This window comes from Aquarana catesbeiana, linkage group LG02 (genome assembly GCF_042186555.1).
Source record: "Aquarana catesbeiana isolate 2022-GZ linkage group LG02, ASM4218655v1, whole genome shotgun sequence".
Classification (NCBI taxonomy): domain Eukaryota; kingdom Metazoa; phylum Chordata; class Amphibia; order Anura; family Ranidae; genus Aquarana; species Aquarana catesbeiana.
In genome coordinates this window covers 788,825,946-788,844,149 of record NC_133325.1, presented here as the reverse complement: position 1 = coordinate 788,844,149, position 18,204 = coordinate 788,825,946, and the positions used below count along the sequence as shown (strand labels likewise).

The following is an 18,204-nucleotide window of genomic DNA, read 5'->3' as shown; positions in this document are numbered from 1 at the left end:
AGGACTGGAGCATCCCAATAAGTACGCTCCATTGAGTGACATTGGTGAAACCAGTCAGGGACCAGCAATGCTGGAGCTGAGGGATTCTCCTAGCTGCCGGGGGAAGAACTCCTCCAGTGAGAGTGGGGGGGCAGCAAAGGGAAAGAAAAGACAGATTCTGGTGGTAGGGGACTCAATTCTTAGGACAGAGAGGGCAATCTGTAACCAAGACCTGAAGCGCCGAACAGTATGTTGTCTACCGGGCGCTCAGGTTCGGCACATCACGGATCTTGTGGACAGATTACTGGGAGGGGCTGGGGAAGACCCGGCTGTCATGGTGCACATTGGCACCAATGACAAAGTCAGAGGCAAATGGAGTGTCCTAAAGAACGATTTTAGGGACTTAGAAGCTAAATTGAGGAAAAGGACCTCCAAGGTAGTATTCTCAGGAATACTACCGGTACATCAAGCCACACCATTAAGGCAGAGGGAGATTAGGGAAGTAAACAAGTGGCTGAAGAACTGGTGTAGTAAGGAGGGGTTTGGGTTCCTGGAGGACTGGGCCGACTTCTCAGTCGGTAACGGGTACTATAGAAGGGACGGACTGCACCTAAATGAGGAGGGTGCAGATCTGCTGGGAATGAAGATGGCCAAAAAGTTAGAGGGGTTTTTAAACTAGGCGATGGGGGGGAGGGTCCAGAGGCAGAGATAGCCAGCGTGGAAGATATTCCAGAGGGTAGTATTGGGGGCATTAGTGGTAGGTTAACCAAAGCACAAAAACACAAGGTGAGTATAGTAGCAAGTCCTAGTTGCAATATGCGACCGGTCTAAACTATGTGGCATGTTTACCAATGCCAGGAGGATGGCGGACAAGATGGGTGAACTAGAGATACTGTTGTACGAGGAGGATTTGGATTTTGTGGGAATTTCAGAGACCTGGTTCAACAGCTCTCATGATTGGCTGGCAAACATTCAAGGGTATACCCTATACCGCAAGGATAGAGAGGGTAAAAAAGGGGGAGGGGTATGCCTATATATCAAGAATAATGTACAAGTGAATGTGAGAGATGACATCACTGAGGAAGCTAGAGAGGAGGTGGAATCCTTATGGGTAGAGCTCCAAAGGGATGAAGCTAAGGGGAAAATAATACTGGGAGTATGCTATAGGCCCCCTAACCTGAGGGAGGAAGTGGAGACGGATCTCCTATCACAAATTGGATTAGCAGCAAGGATGGGAAGTGTTATCATAATGGGGGATTTTAATTATCCAGACATAGACTGGGCGGAGGGAACCGCGCATTCATTTAAGGCTCGCCAGTTCCTTAATGTCTTGCAGGACAATTTTATGGGTCAGATGGTAGATGCACCAACTAGAAATAAAACATTACTGGATCTACTGATTACCAACAATACAGACCTGATCACGGATGTGGAAATACGGGGCAATTTAAGTAACAGCGATCACAGGTCAATTAGTTTCAGTATAAATCACACAAATAGGAAACATAAAGGGAATACAAAGACACTGAATTTCAAAAGAGCCAACTTACCTAAACTACAAACCTTGCTAAAAGGCATAAATTGAGATAAAATATTAGGAACAAAGAATATGGAGGAGAGATGGGTTTGCTTTAAGAGCATATTAAAAAAGGGCATTAGCCAATGTATCCCATTGGGTAATAAATTTAAAAGAGCGAACAAAAGTCCTGGATGGCTTAACTCCAAATGCATATAAAAGCAAAGGAGAAGGCCTTCAAAAAATACAAGGTTGAGGGATCATCCTCAGCATTCAGACTTTATAAAGAATGCAACAAGAAATGTAAGGGTGCAATTAGGACAGCTAAGATAGAACATGAAAGACACATAGCGGAGGAGAGCAAAAAAAATCCCAAGAAATTCTTTAAGTATGTAAACAGTAAAAAAGGGAGAACAGACCATATTGGCCCCATAAAGAATGAGGAAGGACATCTGGTTACAAAGGATGGGGAGATGGCGAAGGTATTGAAGGTATTGAGGAGAGAGAGAGAGCACAGCCCGTTCCTCCTCCCTGCTGCTATCTGTACTATTGCAACTGACGTCCCTAGCAATTGATGACATCATCGGTTGGTAGGATGCAGGCAGGCGGCCCGCACAGCTTTTAGTTTTGCTGGCAGTAATACAGATAGCAGCAGGGAGGAGGAGAGAGCTGGGAGGAGGTGCGGGCTGTGCGCGCTCTCTCTCTCTCTCTCTCTCTCTCTCTCTCTCTCTCTCTCTCTCTCTCTCTCTCTCTCTCTCTCTCTCTCTCTCTCTCTCTCTCTCTCTCTCTCCTCTCTGTGCTTGGGAGTTAACAAAGAATTGCGCTCAGACCGGACTGTTGCCGCGGCACCCCAGTTAAAAAACGCTGGTCTATGCTCACATAGGTGTTTATAGAAGTTTAGAAGCAGAAAAACCCCACCAAAGTCGCATTCAGGAGAATGATCTTATGTTAACACCCGTGCACAAAGAGGAGAGAGAGAGCACAGCCCGCACCTCCTCCCGGCTTCTATCTGTACTATTGCCAGCAAATGTTTGATCCCAGAAGAAAAGAAAACCGCTGTAACTGATTATAAAGTGTGAGCTGAAGTTTGGCTTCAATTTGTTCATGTATCTAAATCTGCTAGTACATCTAACACTCCTCACCCCCCAGAATGACAATGCTGCTGTCCAAATGTGCCCCCTGTGCTCCTTCATCCAGAGTGGAGGTGCTCTAATACAGGAGGTGTGTTACCAGATTACCAGGTGAAAACAGAGGGGGGAGCCTAAAAATAGAAAACAAATGCAGCCACCACATCTAGGGATTGGTAAACCTTTAATATATTACATTTATGGTTTTGGGTTCAACACCACTTTAAGAATACATACTTTTGACCATATAGCATAGGTGTGCGCAGCCTATTGCATTAGGGTGTACACCCCAAAGATCAAACACACATGCCTTTCTGTGCAGCCTCAGTGAATGAATGGGAAGGGCTCTGTGCTGAGCGGCTTCCTGTTCATTCACAAACTGAAGCATAGCAAATACAGTTTACTATGCTTCGGTCATGAATGTACACAGTGAGCAAGTGAGTTCATTTAGAAAAGGAAAGTGCCACTATATTACACAATTATTAGCCCCTTTCCCCCACTCTCAATCCTGAAACATAGTGATAAGGGTGTGCCCAGGCACACCAGGCACACTCCCTGCGCATGTCATATAGTATATATTTGCATTGGCCATTTTTATTTTTATCTGGTGCCAGTTTTTATGTTGTATAATAAAGTCTTATGAGGACAGAAATCTTTTTTGCTCACTTTGATGTTTGGCTGACACTTGTTGTTCTTGTTCCCCGTACCAGAGGAAGGACTTCCCTAAAGGACAATTCTATGTCGTGTTTGTCATCAAACCGGAGGATTATGCCTGCGGCGGGTCAATCCCAGCAGCCACAGTCGGTAAGATGCTGCTCCCTGCTGGACAAACCGAGGAACTGCAGTTGTGGTTCCATCATCACTATTCCTCCATACTGGAGCGGTGCGGTGGAGACTTCTTATACCAGTGATGGTGAACCTTGGCAACCCAGATGTTTTGGAACTACATTTCCCATGATGCTCCAGTACACTGCAGAGTGCATGAGCATCATGGGCAGAGGCGGACTGACCATTTGGGCACTCGGGCACTGCCCGAGGGCCCCATGCCACTAAGGGGCCCCATCAGGGTTGCCAGCCTCAATAAAACCTGGGACAGTATGTAAAAATCTGTGTTTTTTTTTTTAAATCCCAAGATTATAGCTGCCCCGCCTCTCCAGTACCTTTTCAGTGTGTCTGTGTATTCTGTGTTTGTATACTGTATGTGTATGTGTGTGTATACTGTGTGGCCCCATAATCTATTGCCTGGGGGCCCCATAATCTCCTATAGCCTGGGGGCCCCATAATCTCCTATTGCCTGGGGGCCCCATAATCTTCTCCTATTGCCTGGGGGCCCCATGAGTTGTCAGTCCGCCCCTGATCATGGGTAAATGTAGTTCCAAAACATCTGGGGCGCCAAGGTTCGCCATCACTCTTATACCATTCCATCTCTTATCCTGCAAATTAAGAGATCATTCTTCATTTCAGGGCAGTGGGCAGATATATACACGGCATTCCCTTTTTGGCCAACTGTATGTGCAGAGCGGCCGGTGTATAGTACATATAGCCTGACATTACACAACCATTTATTCCAAACTACATACAACACTTTCAGGCTTTTTCTCCATCAGTTCTTATAACTGCCGATTCGGTGGAGGCCTCTTGGTTCCTTCTATCCCCTCTCACTATAACCTACCTGGTTATGCTTCATTGTAGAGTGAAAATAGTAGTTGTCCCAGTTATAAGGCTGCATTCACACGACAGCGTTTTGAATCGCGGGCGCAGATCTGCTCGCGATTTGACAGTTTACACATTAACATTTTGAATGAAACCTCAAATCGCGGTGCGGGTCTGCCGCGGTTGTTGCTAGAGTTGCACATTTCTGGGAAAAATGAGAATCGCGATTCTTTTGCTTAGAATACAGATCGCGATTCTCTCACGATTCTTTAAAATGGTTAAATTTAAAAGAGAAAAATCAGCTGTAGACGGCGCATGCGCAATCAACACGCCGCTCGCTCCCAATGCTCGGGGCTGGTTATTCATTTAATACGGCAAGGGGCGGATGCTTTTCTCAAAGGGGCGGATGCTTTTCTCAAAGGGGCGGATGCTTTTCTAAAAGGGGCGGATGTATAGTTAACCATACATCCGCCCCTTGCTGTCTTTATAACCATATATACATCTGCCCCTTTGAGAAAAATATCCGCCCCTTGCTGTATTAAATAACCAGCCCCGAGCATTGGGAGCGAGCGGCGTGTTGATTGCGCTTGCGCAGTCCAGGCCGGCACTATGCTCTATGCTGACTGGCATCAGTTCCGGTTGCTGACGTCAGTTCCAATATCGGCGCCATTTGCGTTCCACGCTGGTTCCGTGCTTCCGACTGGGAGATCGAGCTAATCCAGCTTGCAGATCGCACGAGGGGGGGGGGGGGGGGGAGGGTGAATCGAAATCGCGATCTTATATACGATTGATCGTGCAGCTCTAGTTGCGGGACGCATGTCGCCCAAAAATAGTTCAGGAGCTGCCTGCAGGCGTGCCCACGAATGCTATTATCATAATTAACCACCAAAGAACAAAAAACAAAACAAATTTGTGATTAATAGTTAGTTGTTGTTTGTACCCATAATACAGCCCAGAAAAAATGGTGCGCATTTCGCTTTTTTTTTTTTTTGTTTATCCTGTCTAAAACACATTAACACTGATACTAATTAAAAAAATGTTTTTTTTTTTAATTCAACCCAAAATATGCTGATTCTGACCTTTGACCCACAGCCTTGACCCTAACATTAACCCTGGCAAAGCTTGATCTTGTTATTTTTAAATTTATTCTTCAGGCCTCTTGCACAGCTTTTTTTTTTTTTTTTTTTTTTTACTGAGCTAAAATACAGCCCATTAAATACTTGCCGACTACCCGCTGCAGATGTACTGCGACGAGGTGGCTCGGCTGCGCAAAATCGCCGTACCGGTACGGCGATTCGTGCACTAGCATTCGCGGGCGCGCGTGCGCCACTGGAGGCGTGCGCACACTCCGATTGGCCAGCGGAGGAGCCAATCGGCGGGTCCGGCGGATTTGATGTCCGACGGCCTGCCCGCGATCATTCCCCGCAGAGACAGAACGGGGAACTGCTGAAGTAAACAAGGCAGATCTCCATTTTCTCAGGCGATGACACTGAGATCTGTCTTCCTGCTAAGCAGGGAGATGATCTGTGTGTTTCCCCAGTCACACCGTCCCCCCATACAGTTAGTAATCCCAAACAGGGAACACAATTAAGGACAGTCAAGCTGGGGAGGAAAGGGCTAGATGATGTTGGATGTGCTCCAGCCAGGAAATAAGACAAGCTCTCTCTGCAGCTTCTAATGTGCGAAGCTCACAGTGTGCGGTGAAATCTCAATTTCACTATGCATTGTAGTGCATCCATACACACACTTTACATTATAATCGCTGTTTTTCTCCTCTGCCGGACAGGAAATCACACCTGGAACTTGAAGCGTGTGAAGCACATTGAAGTCACCATCACTCCGTCCATTAATGGTAAGAGACGACGCCTCCATGTTCTGTTCTTCTGTACACAGCCGGAGAATGTGAGGCCAATGTATGACGACTGGCACAGGGGTGGTTCTGTCCATGCTTTCCAGTGAGATCAGTCGGGCCCTAGCTGCAGAGTGCTGAATTACTTAGGTGTCTGTTTAGAAAACGTTTGTTGCACGAATGTCAGAAACATTCGTCCAAGTTGAATGGAATGTCCTGTATTTTTTTCTAAAATACTTAAATGAAAAGGCTATACCACATTTTGACCACTAGGTGGAGCAGAAGATACAGGTAGACTCTATGTATGCTTTTTTATATTGGGCCTATTAGGGCAGCAAACCAAGGCATACATACATGCATACCGCCCCCTATAGACATGGAGGATAGCTTACAGACATATTCCCTAATCACAGACTCTGTACGCTATATACGGCTTTGTGGGAGTATTGCTGTATATCCATGCACAGCCAAAAAACCAAAGTGCCTGAGGTCCAACAGCTGCCAATCCCGGGTTTTCAGTGGGAACCGTTGTATCTAATAAATTACACAAGCTATGTGATACATTGTTGCGATCTTCCTCATCATGAAACACAGGTCAGGTTCTGGTTATCAGTGTTCTGCTATAGATGACACACAGTTGTGTTCATAAGTTTACATACCCTGGTAGATATTATGATTTCTTGGCCATTTTTCAGAGAATATGAATGATAACAAAAACTTTTGTTTCACTTATGGTTAGTGTTTGGCTGAAGCCATTTATTATCAATCAACTGTTTTACTCTTTTTAAATCATAATGGACAACAAGAAACTACCGAAATGACCCTGATCAAAAGATTACATACCCTGGTGATTTTGGCCTGGTAACATGCACACAAGTTGACACAAAGGGGTTTGAATGGCTATTAAATGTAATCATCCTCATCTGTGATCTGTTTGCTTGTAATTAGTGTGTGTATAAAAGGTCAATGAGTTTCTGGACTCCTGACAGACTCTTGCACCTCTCATCCAGTGCTGCACTGACGTTTCTGGATTCTGAGTCATGGGGAAAGCAAAAGAATTGTCAAAGGATCTGCGGGAAAAGGTAGTTGAACTGTATAAAACAGGAAAGGGATATAAAAAGATATCCAAGGAATTGAGAATGCCAATCAGCAGTGTTCAAACTCTAATCAAGAAGTGGAAAATGAGGGGTTCTGTTGAAACCAAACCACGGTCAGGTAGACCAACTAAAATTTCAGCCACAACTGCCAGGAAAATTGTTTGGAATGCAAAGAAAAACCCACAAATAACTTCAGGTGAAATACAGGACTCTCTGAAAACATGTGGTGTGGCTGTTTCAAGATGTACAATAAGGAGGCACTTGAAGAAAGATGGGCTGCATGGTCGAGTCGCCAGAAGAAAGCCATTACTACGAAAATGCCACAAAGTATCCCACTTACAATACGCCAAACAGCACAGAGACGATCCTCAAACCTTCTGGCACAAAGACATTTGGAGTGATGAGACCAAAATTGAGCTTTTTGACCACAACCATAAACATTACATTTGGAGAGGAGTCAACAAGGCCTATGATGAAAGGTCCATCATTCCTACTGTGAAACATGGAGGTGGGGCGCTGATGTTTTGGGGATGTGTGACCTACAAAGGCACAGGAAATTTGGTCACAATTGATGACAAGATGAATGTAGTATGTTATCAAAAAATACTGGAGAAATATTTGCATGAAGCAGGAAGCTGCACATGGGACGTACTTGGACATTCCAACATGACAATGATCCTAAACACAAAGCCAAGTCTACCTGCCATTGGCTACAGCAGAATAACGTGAAGGTTCTGGAGTGACCATCTCAGTCTCCTGACCTCAATATCATTGAGCCCCTCTGGGGAGATCTCAAATGTGCCGTTCATGCAAGACAGCCCAAGAATTTACAGGAACTGGAGGCTTTTTGCCAAGAGGAATGGGCAGCTTTACCATCTGAGAAGATAAAGAGCCTCATCCACAAATACCACACAAGACCACAAGTTGTCATTGATGTTAAAGGGGGCAATACACGGTATTAAGAACTGGGGTATGTAAACTTTTGATCAGGGCCATTTGGGTAGTTTCTGTTGTGATTATGATTTTAAAACAGTAAACACAGTTGATTGATAATAAATGGCTTCAGCCACATACTAACCATGAGTGAAAGAAAAGTTTTTGTGTTATCATGAATATTCTCTGAAAAATGGCCAAGAAATCATAAATTCTGCCAGGGTATGTAAACTTATGAGCACAACTGTATATTGATACATGTGATGCATTGTTGCGATCTTCCTCATCATGAAGCACAGATCAGGTTCTGGTTATCAGTGTTCTGCTATAGATGGGTGTAGTAATGATGACAATTCTGGAAGTCGGTGACATCAGGAAACGTTCTCCTTATTTCCCCCCTCAGGCTCGGTCTATCTCCACGCCACACTGCTGTGCCTCCTCTTCTTCTTCACCTTCTATCTCGGAGCTTTCCTGGTCTTCTTCATCCACCACTTCAGGTACGTCATTCAGTCTTCTCTATAATGTCTCTAGTAAAATTACGCTTTTTTTTTTTTTTTTTTCATTTTAGGAACATTCGTTCCATTTTGTAATCATTAGTGGGTCAAATCAGCAATCGTTTTCGACTGCAGCGATGAGAAAATTCGAAGGAGCAGGACTGAAAACTTTTGTTTCAAGTGAACAAATTTCTATCATTGTAGGAGGTTTTCATTCAGGAAAGTCCATTCACCCGCTACCCATGGTGAAAGTCATTCATAGAGTGAATCAAGAAAACATGCAGTTAGTTAGTCACTGGATGGCGCCCCTATAGTATTTGCTATAATCATCAGCTCCATCTAGTGGCCATAATGTGGTATTTAACTGATTCACTCTAATTTTGTATGAATGAAGATCATAGAGAGAAAAATAAGACTAGTAGCATTCAACTTTGCCCTCATTCACACAGATTGAATGTACATACAGTTTTGCAGGACATATCGCTCTTCGATTATACTCCCCATAATATGTGTATGGTTTACTGACCCAGGCTGGTGTCATCCAGGGCTCTATTGAGTTCCCTGGTGGATGATTACATTATAAAAGTACTTAGTGTACTTTGTTTTTTATATACCATTATATATCTTGTATACCATTTTTATTTCTATACTATTTTATATCATGTATACCATTTTTATTTCTATACTATTTTATATCATGTATACCATTTTTATTTCTATACTATTTAATATCTTGTATACCATTCTTTATCTCTAAACTATTTTATATCATGTATACCATTTTTTATTTCTATACTATTTTATATCATGTATACCATTTTTATTTCTATACTATTTTATATCATGTATACCATTTTTATTTCTATACTATTTTATATCATGTATACCATTTTTATTTCTATACTATTTTATATCTTTAAACTATTTTATATCATGTATACTATTTTATATCATGTATACCATTTTTTATTTCTATACTATTTTATATCATGTATACCATTTTTTATTTCTATACTATTTTATATCATGTATACCATTTTTTATTTCTATACTATTTTATATCTTGTATACCATTTTTTTTATCTCTATACTATTTTATACCTGATGTAGCACCCTAGTGTTTAGAGAGGGTTGCTGATAAATTTAGTTTGTCAGGTATTAATCATCCTGGCTGATTGTTAGAAGATCCACTGATTCGGCTCTAACTCTGGATTGCTGTACTCTTTTCTCTTCTGCCACTAGGTGGCGCTTGCTGGTGGCATTAGAGTGACAAGGGTGTAGCAAGGTCAGTCTATGGATGGATGGGGTGTCTCAGCCAATTGGCAGGGGTTCTTTTGGTCCCTTGGCCTGCTGGAAGAACCTATATATTTGGGTGGAGTCAGGTGATCGGTGTTCTGTGCCACCTGGACAGCTGTCTGGGTGGACGTGTGTTGTGTCGCCTGGGTTGCTAGGCCAGAATCCTATCCCGGGGGGCACCTGGCTGCTAGGCTGCCTGAGGCCTACCCAGGAAGGAGAGAAGTAGTGCAGGGTTGGGATTGCAGGATTGGAGTTCAACTGAGAATAAAGATTCAGTTGTGGTCGTAGGTAGAGGGGAAGCTGTCGCCATGAAGGGACCATCCACCTTATTACCGGAGACTACAGTGAGTAAGCTTGAGGCAGTACCGGAGCAGTCTTCTCACCAGCCAGGGACGGTGAAGTGGGAAAGCTTCAGCAAGTGCCAAGCCAGGGACCCAGCAGGAAAGCTGGGGGTGAGGCTTGAGGAGTACGAAGAGCTCAGGGGATCCAGTGACGATTGGATCTGGAAGTCTAGTTAGAGACCGGGAGCTCAGTGAGTGAAAATCTACAGTGGGAGATTGTAGTGTAAGAGAAGAACTGTTCTGTGTTGCCAATAGTTAAGAACAAATACCGTGACTGTTACAAGATTTGTTGCCATAGGAGACAGCGGTCCTACCTATACAGAAGTGGTGTCCAGCTGGAGGCCTTCCACTGTATAGCTGTCTACCTATAGAAGTCTCAGAGTTTGCCAATTATCTTTGCATCTACTTAAGGGTGTCCTGGCCCTAACCCTCTCTCCCACAGTTCTGTTAAAAGACAATGAATCTCTTTTGCATCCAAAAAGTGACTGGCCCCCATCACTCCATCTGCATTACACCCACCATGCCTTGTAACCCACTCTACAAAGACGGATGTCAGCTGTCCCTGACTCTGGAGGTCACCATTAGGCCTTCAGGGGTCAGGGCCATCACTACACTTATAAAATATTATAGAAACAAAAAATGGTATATAAGTGTAGTGATGGCCCTGACCCCTGAAGGCCTAATGGTGACCTCCAGAGTCAGGGAAAGCTGACATCCGTCTTTGTAGAATAGAAATAAAAAATGGTATACAAGATATAAAATAGTATAGAAATAAAAATAGTATAGAAATAAAAAACTGATATATATAAGATATAAAATAATATAGAAAAAAATGGTATACAAGATATAAAATAGTATATATCTTGTATAACATTTTTTATTTCTATACTATTTTATAGCTTGTATACCATTTTTTTTCTATATTACTTTATATCTTATATATCAATTTTTTATTTCTATACTATTTTATATCTTATATATTATTTTTTATCTCTATACTGTTTTATATCTGTATACCATTTTTTATTTCTATACTATTTTATATCCTATATGCCACTTTTTATTTCTATGCTATTTTATATCTCTTATACCAATTTATATTTCTATACTATTTTATATCTTATATACCATTTATCTATTTTTATACTATTTTATATCTTGTATACCATTTTATATTTCTATACTATTTTATATCTTGTATACCATTTTTTATTTCTATTCTACAAAGATGGATGTCAGCTTTCCCTGACTCTGGAGGTCACCATTAGGCCTTCAGGGGTCAGGGCCAACACTACACTTATAAAATAGTATAGAAATAAAACATGGTATATAAGTGTAGTGATGGCCCTGACCCCTGAAGGCCTAATGGTGACCTCCAGAGTCAGGGAAAGCTGACATCCGTCATTGTAGAATAGAAATAAAAAATGATATACAAGATATAAAATAGTATAGAAACAAAAAAAATTATATAAAAGATATAAAATAATATAGAAAAGGAATGGTATACAATATATAAAATAGTATAGAAATAAAAATGTTATACAAGGTATAAAATAGTATAGAAATAAAAAATGGTACTGTACTATTTTATATCCTATATGCCACTTTTTATTTCTATGCTATTTTATATATCGTATACCAATTTATATTTATATACTATTTTATATCTTATATACCATTTTTTAATTTTCATACTACCGTATATACTCGAGTATAAGCCAACTTGAATATAAGCTGAGGCACCTAATTTTACCACAAAAAACTGGGAAAACTTATTGACTCGAGTATAAGCCTAGGGTGGGAAATGCGCAGCTACTGTAAGTGGAAAAGAGGGTTAACAATGCCCATTTGCAGCCTCACTGTGCCCATTTCCAGCCATAGGTCCCCCGAACTTCAAACTCGGTAGTTAAGGGTTTCTAGATGCCCCCTAGCTGCAGCCAAAATTTGGGGTCCTGAAATGACATTGCTGCAGATGGACACAGTTGACCGAATTTTGGGACGCGTATCTCAGGCCACTTGGTGCTAGGAACCCCAAATTTGGTGTGCAAACCCAGTGGGACTAGCACTACAGGACTATCCAAAGCTGGGGTTCCTAGCACCAAGTGGCCCTGATATACGGGCCGCAAAGTTGGTTCGGAAAATGTCAAGTACTTTTCTGCAGCAGAGAATGACATTTAACAAACTGACTTTGGGGCCCCGTATGTCGGGGCCACTTGGTGCTAGGTACCCCAGCTTTGGTTATGTTGTAGTGCTAGTTCCACACCAAATTTGGGGTTCCTAGCACCAAGTGGCCCCGAGATACGGTGCCCCAAAGTCGGTTCGGAAAATGTCATTCTCTGCTGCAGAAAAGTGCTTGACTCGAGTATAAGCCGAGGGGGGCATTTTCAGCACAAAAAATATGCTGAAAATCTCGGCTTATACTCGAGTATATATGGTATTTTATATCTTGTATACCATTTTATATTTCAATACTATTTTATATCTTACATATTGCATTTTTTTATACTATTTTATATCTTGAATACCATTTTATATTTCTATACTATTTTATATCTTACATATACCATTTTTTATTTTTAAACTTTTTTCTCTCTTGTATACCATTTTATTTTTCTACACTATTTTATATCTTGTATAGCATTTTTTTTATTTCTATACTATTTTATATCTTATATACCATTTTTTTATTTCTATAATATTTTATATCTCGTATACCATTTTATATTTCTATACCATTTTATATTTTCCTTTCTTACAGGGTACAGTCGAAGAGGCACGACTTGGCGGCCAGTCCAGATGAAGGTACTCCTTCTGATTTCTGTGTAATATTAAACTGATTTGTTGCTAAAAAAAAATTAAAGCGGAGTTCCACCCAAAAGTGGAACTTCCGCTTATCTGATTGCTCCCCCCTCCCTCAGGTGCCACATTTGGTACCCATTTTACAGGTACCCTGTCCCCACTTCCAGGAGACCGGGCCACGGTGAATTACATCAGCAGCTTGGCCCCCCTCCTCCTCCCTCCCCTTCTGCCGGGCCAGCGAGAGAGCACAGCGCACTTCGTGCATGCGCAGTAGGGTTGCATGCTGCATATTCTTCTCCTGGGATAGCTTTGCAAGACAGCAATGATCCATAGGACTGCTATTAGTACTCTTCTTTTACCCCCTGGCTGGCTGTTCAACAAATCTAATACAAAAAAAAGTGTCACAGCATTCCCCCGATTCTGCCAGCTGTACCAGAAATGTAGAATGCATCCTGTCTCCACCTGCTGGTCAGAATTGGTAATACAGGCCTGTTTTTTTCTTTGCGCACTTTTGCTGTATTACTTTTTTTTTTTTTACTTTGACTTTGTTTCCATTTTTGGAAGCTATAATAAATTTCAGGCCTTCTTATTCCTGTATTAGATTCTTGGCACGTCCCGAATCACAGTTAAGGCCATGTGAGATAGGCAGTTTTGTAGGAGCGCTTAATTGCTACTACAAATCACTCATGCCAGGGATCGACAGTGATTTATAGCCAGCATATTCTCTTCCAGCGATTTGTTGCTGCTACAAGTTAAATCAGGGGGGTCAAACTCAATTTCATCGCAGGCTGCATCAGCAGTTTAGTTGCCTTCAAAGTGCCGGTTGTACCTGGGGTGCGCTAGGTATACAGTGCAGCTTTCAGGATTACATGACATACAGAGTGCAGAGTTTAGGAGTGGGCTATGCACAGAGTGCAGAGTACAGGAGTGAGCCAGGTACAGAGTGCAGAGTACAGGAGTGAGCCAGGTACAGAGTGCAGAGTACAGGAGTGAGCTAGGTACAGAGTGCGGAATTTAGGAGTGAGTTTAGGTACAAATTGCAGAAATTAGGAGTAAGCTAGGTACAGAGTGCAGAATTTAGGAGCGAGCTAGGTACAGAATGCAGAGTTCAGGAGTGAGCTAGGTACAGAGTTCGGGAGTGAGCTAGGTACAGATTTCAGAAGTGAGCTAGATACAGAGTGCAGAGCTCAGGAGTGAGTTATGTACAGAGTGCAGAGTTCAGGGGTGTGTTATGTACAGAGTGCAGAGTTCAGGGGTGTGCTATGTACAGAGTGCAGAGTTCAGGGGTGTGTTATGTACAGAGTGCAGAGTTCAGGGGTATGCTATGTACAGAGTGCAGAGTTCAGGGGTGTGTTATGTACAGAGTGCAGAGTTCAAGGGTGTGCTATGTACAGAGTGCAGAGTTCAGGGGTGTGCTATGTACAGAGTGCAGAGTTCAGGGGTGTGCTATGTACAGAGTGCAGAGTTCAGGGGTGTGCTATGTACAGAGTGCAAAGTTCAGGGGTGTGCTATGTACAGAGTGCAGAGTTCAGGAATGCGTTACATACAGAGTGCAGAGTTCAGGAGTATGCTACTTACAGAGTGCAGGGTTTAAGGGTGCATTATGCACAGTGTGCAACCCCCCTCCCCCTAAAGCTTTTTTGCATCTCTACGCTCTCCTACCTGGCCTGGCTCTAGTGCTGCACTGTGTAGGCAGCTCTGCTTCGTCTTGCAGGAGGATCACTCTCTCAGATTCTAGAGATCTGTCCAGGCCGTGCCCCTCCATGAGTGCGTGTGGGGATCTGTTAGATCTGGGAGCTGCGGAGAGCAAAGCTGTCTCTTGTAAACACAGAAGGTGAGGAGCAGGAAGTGTGAGCTGGAGGTGGCGGAGTAGAGTTTCACCACGTTCTGGCTGCAAAACTGGGCCATATGACAAGGTCTTATGGGCTGGATTCTGCCCGCAGGCCTTGTGTTTGACATATGTGAGTTAAACTAGTGCTACAGCATTGGATTGGTACACTCTGCTACAAACTGCTCTCTTTCAGTGATTTGTAGTCATAGAGATGAATTCAGAATAATTTCCGCTGATGAGCTGGTCGCTGACATGAAACGCTGCATCTAGAATTCTTATGAGTGAAGGTTGCCTTATGATGCAAGTGGTTATGGTCATTAGAAGGGATCTTGTCGCCAGTGGCGTAGCGTGGGGGGTGCAGGGGGTGCCGTGGCCCCGGGCGCAATATTTAGGGGGGCGCCAGTATGTGTCACTGGCTGCCTCCTCCTAATTTTTAATTTTGTGTCCCCGGGCTCCGGCCGCCATGTTAAGTGTCCGGCGCCCTGTGATTGGGTGTATGGGGGTCATGTGAGGCGCCCCGCCTCCGCACATGACCCCCATCCACCCAATCACAGGGCGCTGGATACTGAACATGGCAGCAAGCAGAGCGCAGGGGAGAGAAGAAAGTGAGCCGCCGCTGTGTTCTCCTCATCATCCGGACCGATGCAGCCAGGATAAGAAGGTAAGTGAGAGTCATGTTACTGGGAGGGGGAGGGGGGCGAGAGAGAGAGACTGTAGGCAGGACAGTGTAGTTTAGTATAGTATGGAGGTCAGTGTAGTGTCACTATGGGGGGCAGTGTAGTGTCACTATGGGGGGCAGTGTAGTGTCACTATGGGGGCAGTGTAGTGTCACTATGGGGGGCAGTGTAGTGTCACTATGGGGGCAGTGTAGTGTCACTATGGGGGGCAGTGTAGTGTCACTATGGGGGGCAGTGTAGTGTCACTATGGAGACAAGTCAGTGCAGCCAAGTCCTGTCTCTGCCGATGACTGACCCCTATCACAGGATCTGTTACACACACACAGATCCTCAGTGTCTGGGGGAGGGGCGCTGATGTTCTAACCAGCAGGAGCCCGGGAGGAAGGACATCTCCCATGCTGTTATGATAAGGTCAGTACATTTGTTAGGGGGATGTTGTGTAATTATTGTGCTAGGGGACAGACTGCTGCTTCCCCCATGTAATGTGCTCTCTTGTGCCCAGTGCCCACCATGTCATGTGCCGTGCTGTGCCCACCATGTCCTGTCATGTGCCTTGCAGTGCCCCCCCATGTAATGTGCTGTGCCCACCATGTCCTGTCATGTGCCTTGCAGTGCCCCCCATGTAATGTGCTGTGCCCACCATGTCATGTGCCTTGCAGTGCCCCCATGTAATGTGCTGTGCCCACCATGTCATGTGCATTGCAGTGCCCACTATGTAAAGTGCTGTGCCCACCATGTCATGTGCCTTGCAGTGCCCCCCATGTAATGTGCTGTGTCCACCATGTCATGTGCATTGCAGTGCCCACTATGTAAAGTGCTGTGCCCACCATGTCATGTGCCTTGCAGTGCCCCCCATGTAATGTGCTGTGCCCACCATGTCAAGTCATGTGCCTTGCAGTGCCCCCCATGTAATGTGCTGTGCCCACCATGTCCTGTCATGTGCATTGCAGTGCCCCTATGTAATGTGCTGTGCCCACCATGTCATGTGCATTGCAGTGCCCACTATGTAAAGTGCTGTGCACACCATGTCATGTGCCTTGCAGTGTCCCCGTGTAATGTGCTGTGCCCACCATGTCATGTCATGTGCATTGCAGTGCCCCCCATGTAATGTGCTGTGCCCACCATGTCATGCCATGTGCCTTGCAGTGCCCCCCATGTAATGTGCTGTGCCCACCATGTCCTGTCATGTGCATTGCAGTGCCCCTATGTAATGTGCTGTGCCCACCATGTCATGTGCATTGCAGTGCCCACTATGTAAAGTGCTGTGCCCACCATGTCATGTGCATTGCAGTGCCCCGCATGTCATGTGCCTTGCAGTGCCCCCCATGTAATGTGCTGTGCCCACTATGTCATGTCATGTGCCTTGCAGTGCCCCCCATGTAATGTGCTGTGCCCACCATGTCATGTCATGTGCCTTGCAGTGCCCCCCATATAATGTGCTGTGCCCACCATGTCCTGTCATGTGCATTGCAGTGCCCCTATGTAATGTGCTGTGCCCACCATGTCATGTGCATTGCAGTGCCCACTATGTAAAGTTCTGTGCACACCATGTCATGTGCATTGCAGTGCCCCCCATGTAATGTGCTGTGCCCACCATGTCATGTGCATTGCAGTGCCCACTATGTAAAGTGCTGTGCCCACCATGTCATGTCATGTGCCTTGCAGTGCCCCCCATGTAATGTGCTGTGCCCACCATGTCATGTCATGTCATGTCATGTGCCTTGCAGTGCCCCCCATATAATGTGCTGTGCCCACCATGTCCTGTCATGTGCATTGCAGTGCCCCTATGTAATGTGCTGTGCCCACCATGTCATGTGCATTGCAGTGCCCACTATGTAAAGTTCTGTGCACACCATGTCATGTCCATTGCAGTGCCCCCCATGTAATGTGCTGTGCCCACCATGTCATGTCATGTGCCTTGCAGTGTCCCCATGTAATGTTCTGTGCCCACCATGTCATGTGCCTTGCAGTGCCCCCCCATGTAATGTGCTGTGCCCACCATGTCATGTCATGTGCCTTGCAGTGTCCCCATGTAATGTGCTGTGCCCACAATGTCATGTCATGTGCCTTGCAGTGCCCCCATGTAATGTGCTGTGCCCACCATGTCATGTCATGTGCCTTGCAGTGCCCCCATGTAATGTGCTGTGCCCACCATGTCATGTCATGTGCCTTGCAGTGCCCCCATGTAATGTGCTGTGCCCACCATGTCATGTCATGTGCCTTGCAGTGCCCCCCATGTAATGTGCTGTGCCCACCATGTCATGTCATGTGCCTTGCAGTGCCCCCCATGTAATGTGCTGTGCCCACCATGTCATGTCATGTGCCTTGCAGTGCCCCCCATGTAATGTGCTGTGCCCACCATGTCATGTGCCTTGCAGTGCCCCCCATGTAATGTGCTGTGTCCAGTATGTCATTTGCTGTACGTTGCAGTGCCCACCATGTAATGCGCTGTGCTGAACAATGTCATGTGCTGTGCATTGCATTGCCCTTCATGTGATGTGCAGTGCCCACTATGTCATGCTGTGCCTTGCAGTGCCCACCATGTCATGTGCAGTTCCTAACATGTAATGTGCAGTTGCATTTCCCACCATGAAACGTGCTTACCATGCAGT

The 18,204-nt window shown here is 44.6% G+C and overlaps 1 protein-coding gene across 2 annotated transcripts in view; it reads left to right on the top strand.

The window, feature by feature from the left end:
* SIDT1 (SID1 transmembrane family member 1) overlaps positions 1–18,204 on the top strand; it is a 131,532-nt gene that overhangs the window by 86,316 nt on the left and 27,012 nt on the right. For both annotated transcript variants that reach the window (XM_073617456.1, XM_073617457.1), the window contains 4 exons: positions 3,333–3,426; positions 6,062–6,127; positions 8,558–8,651; positions 13,044–13,087. In XM_073617456.1, coding sequence (XP_073473557.1) covers positions 3,333–3,426; positions 6,062–6,127; positions 8,558–8,651; positions 13,044–13,087 — 298 coding nt within the window. The remainder of the gene's footprint in view (positions 1–3,332; positions 3,427–6,061; positions 6,128–8,557; positions 8,652–13,043; positions 13,088–18,204) is intronic.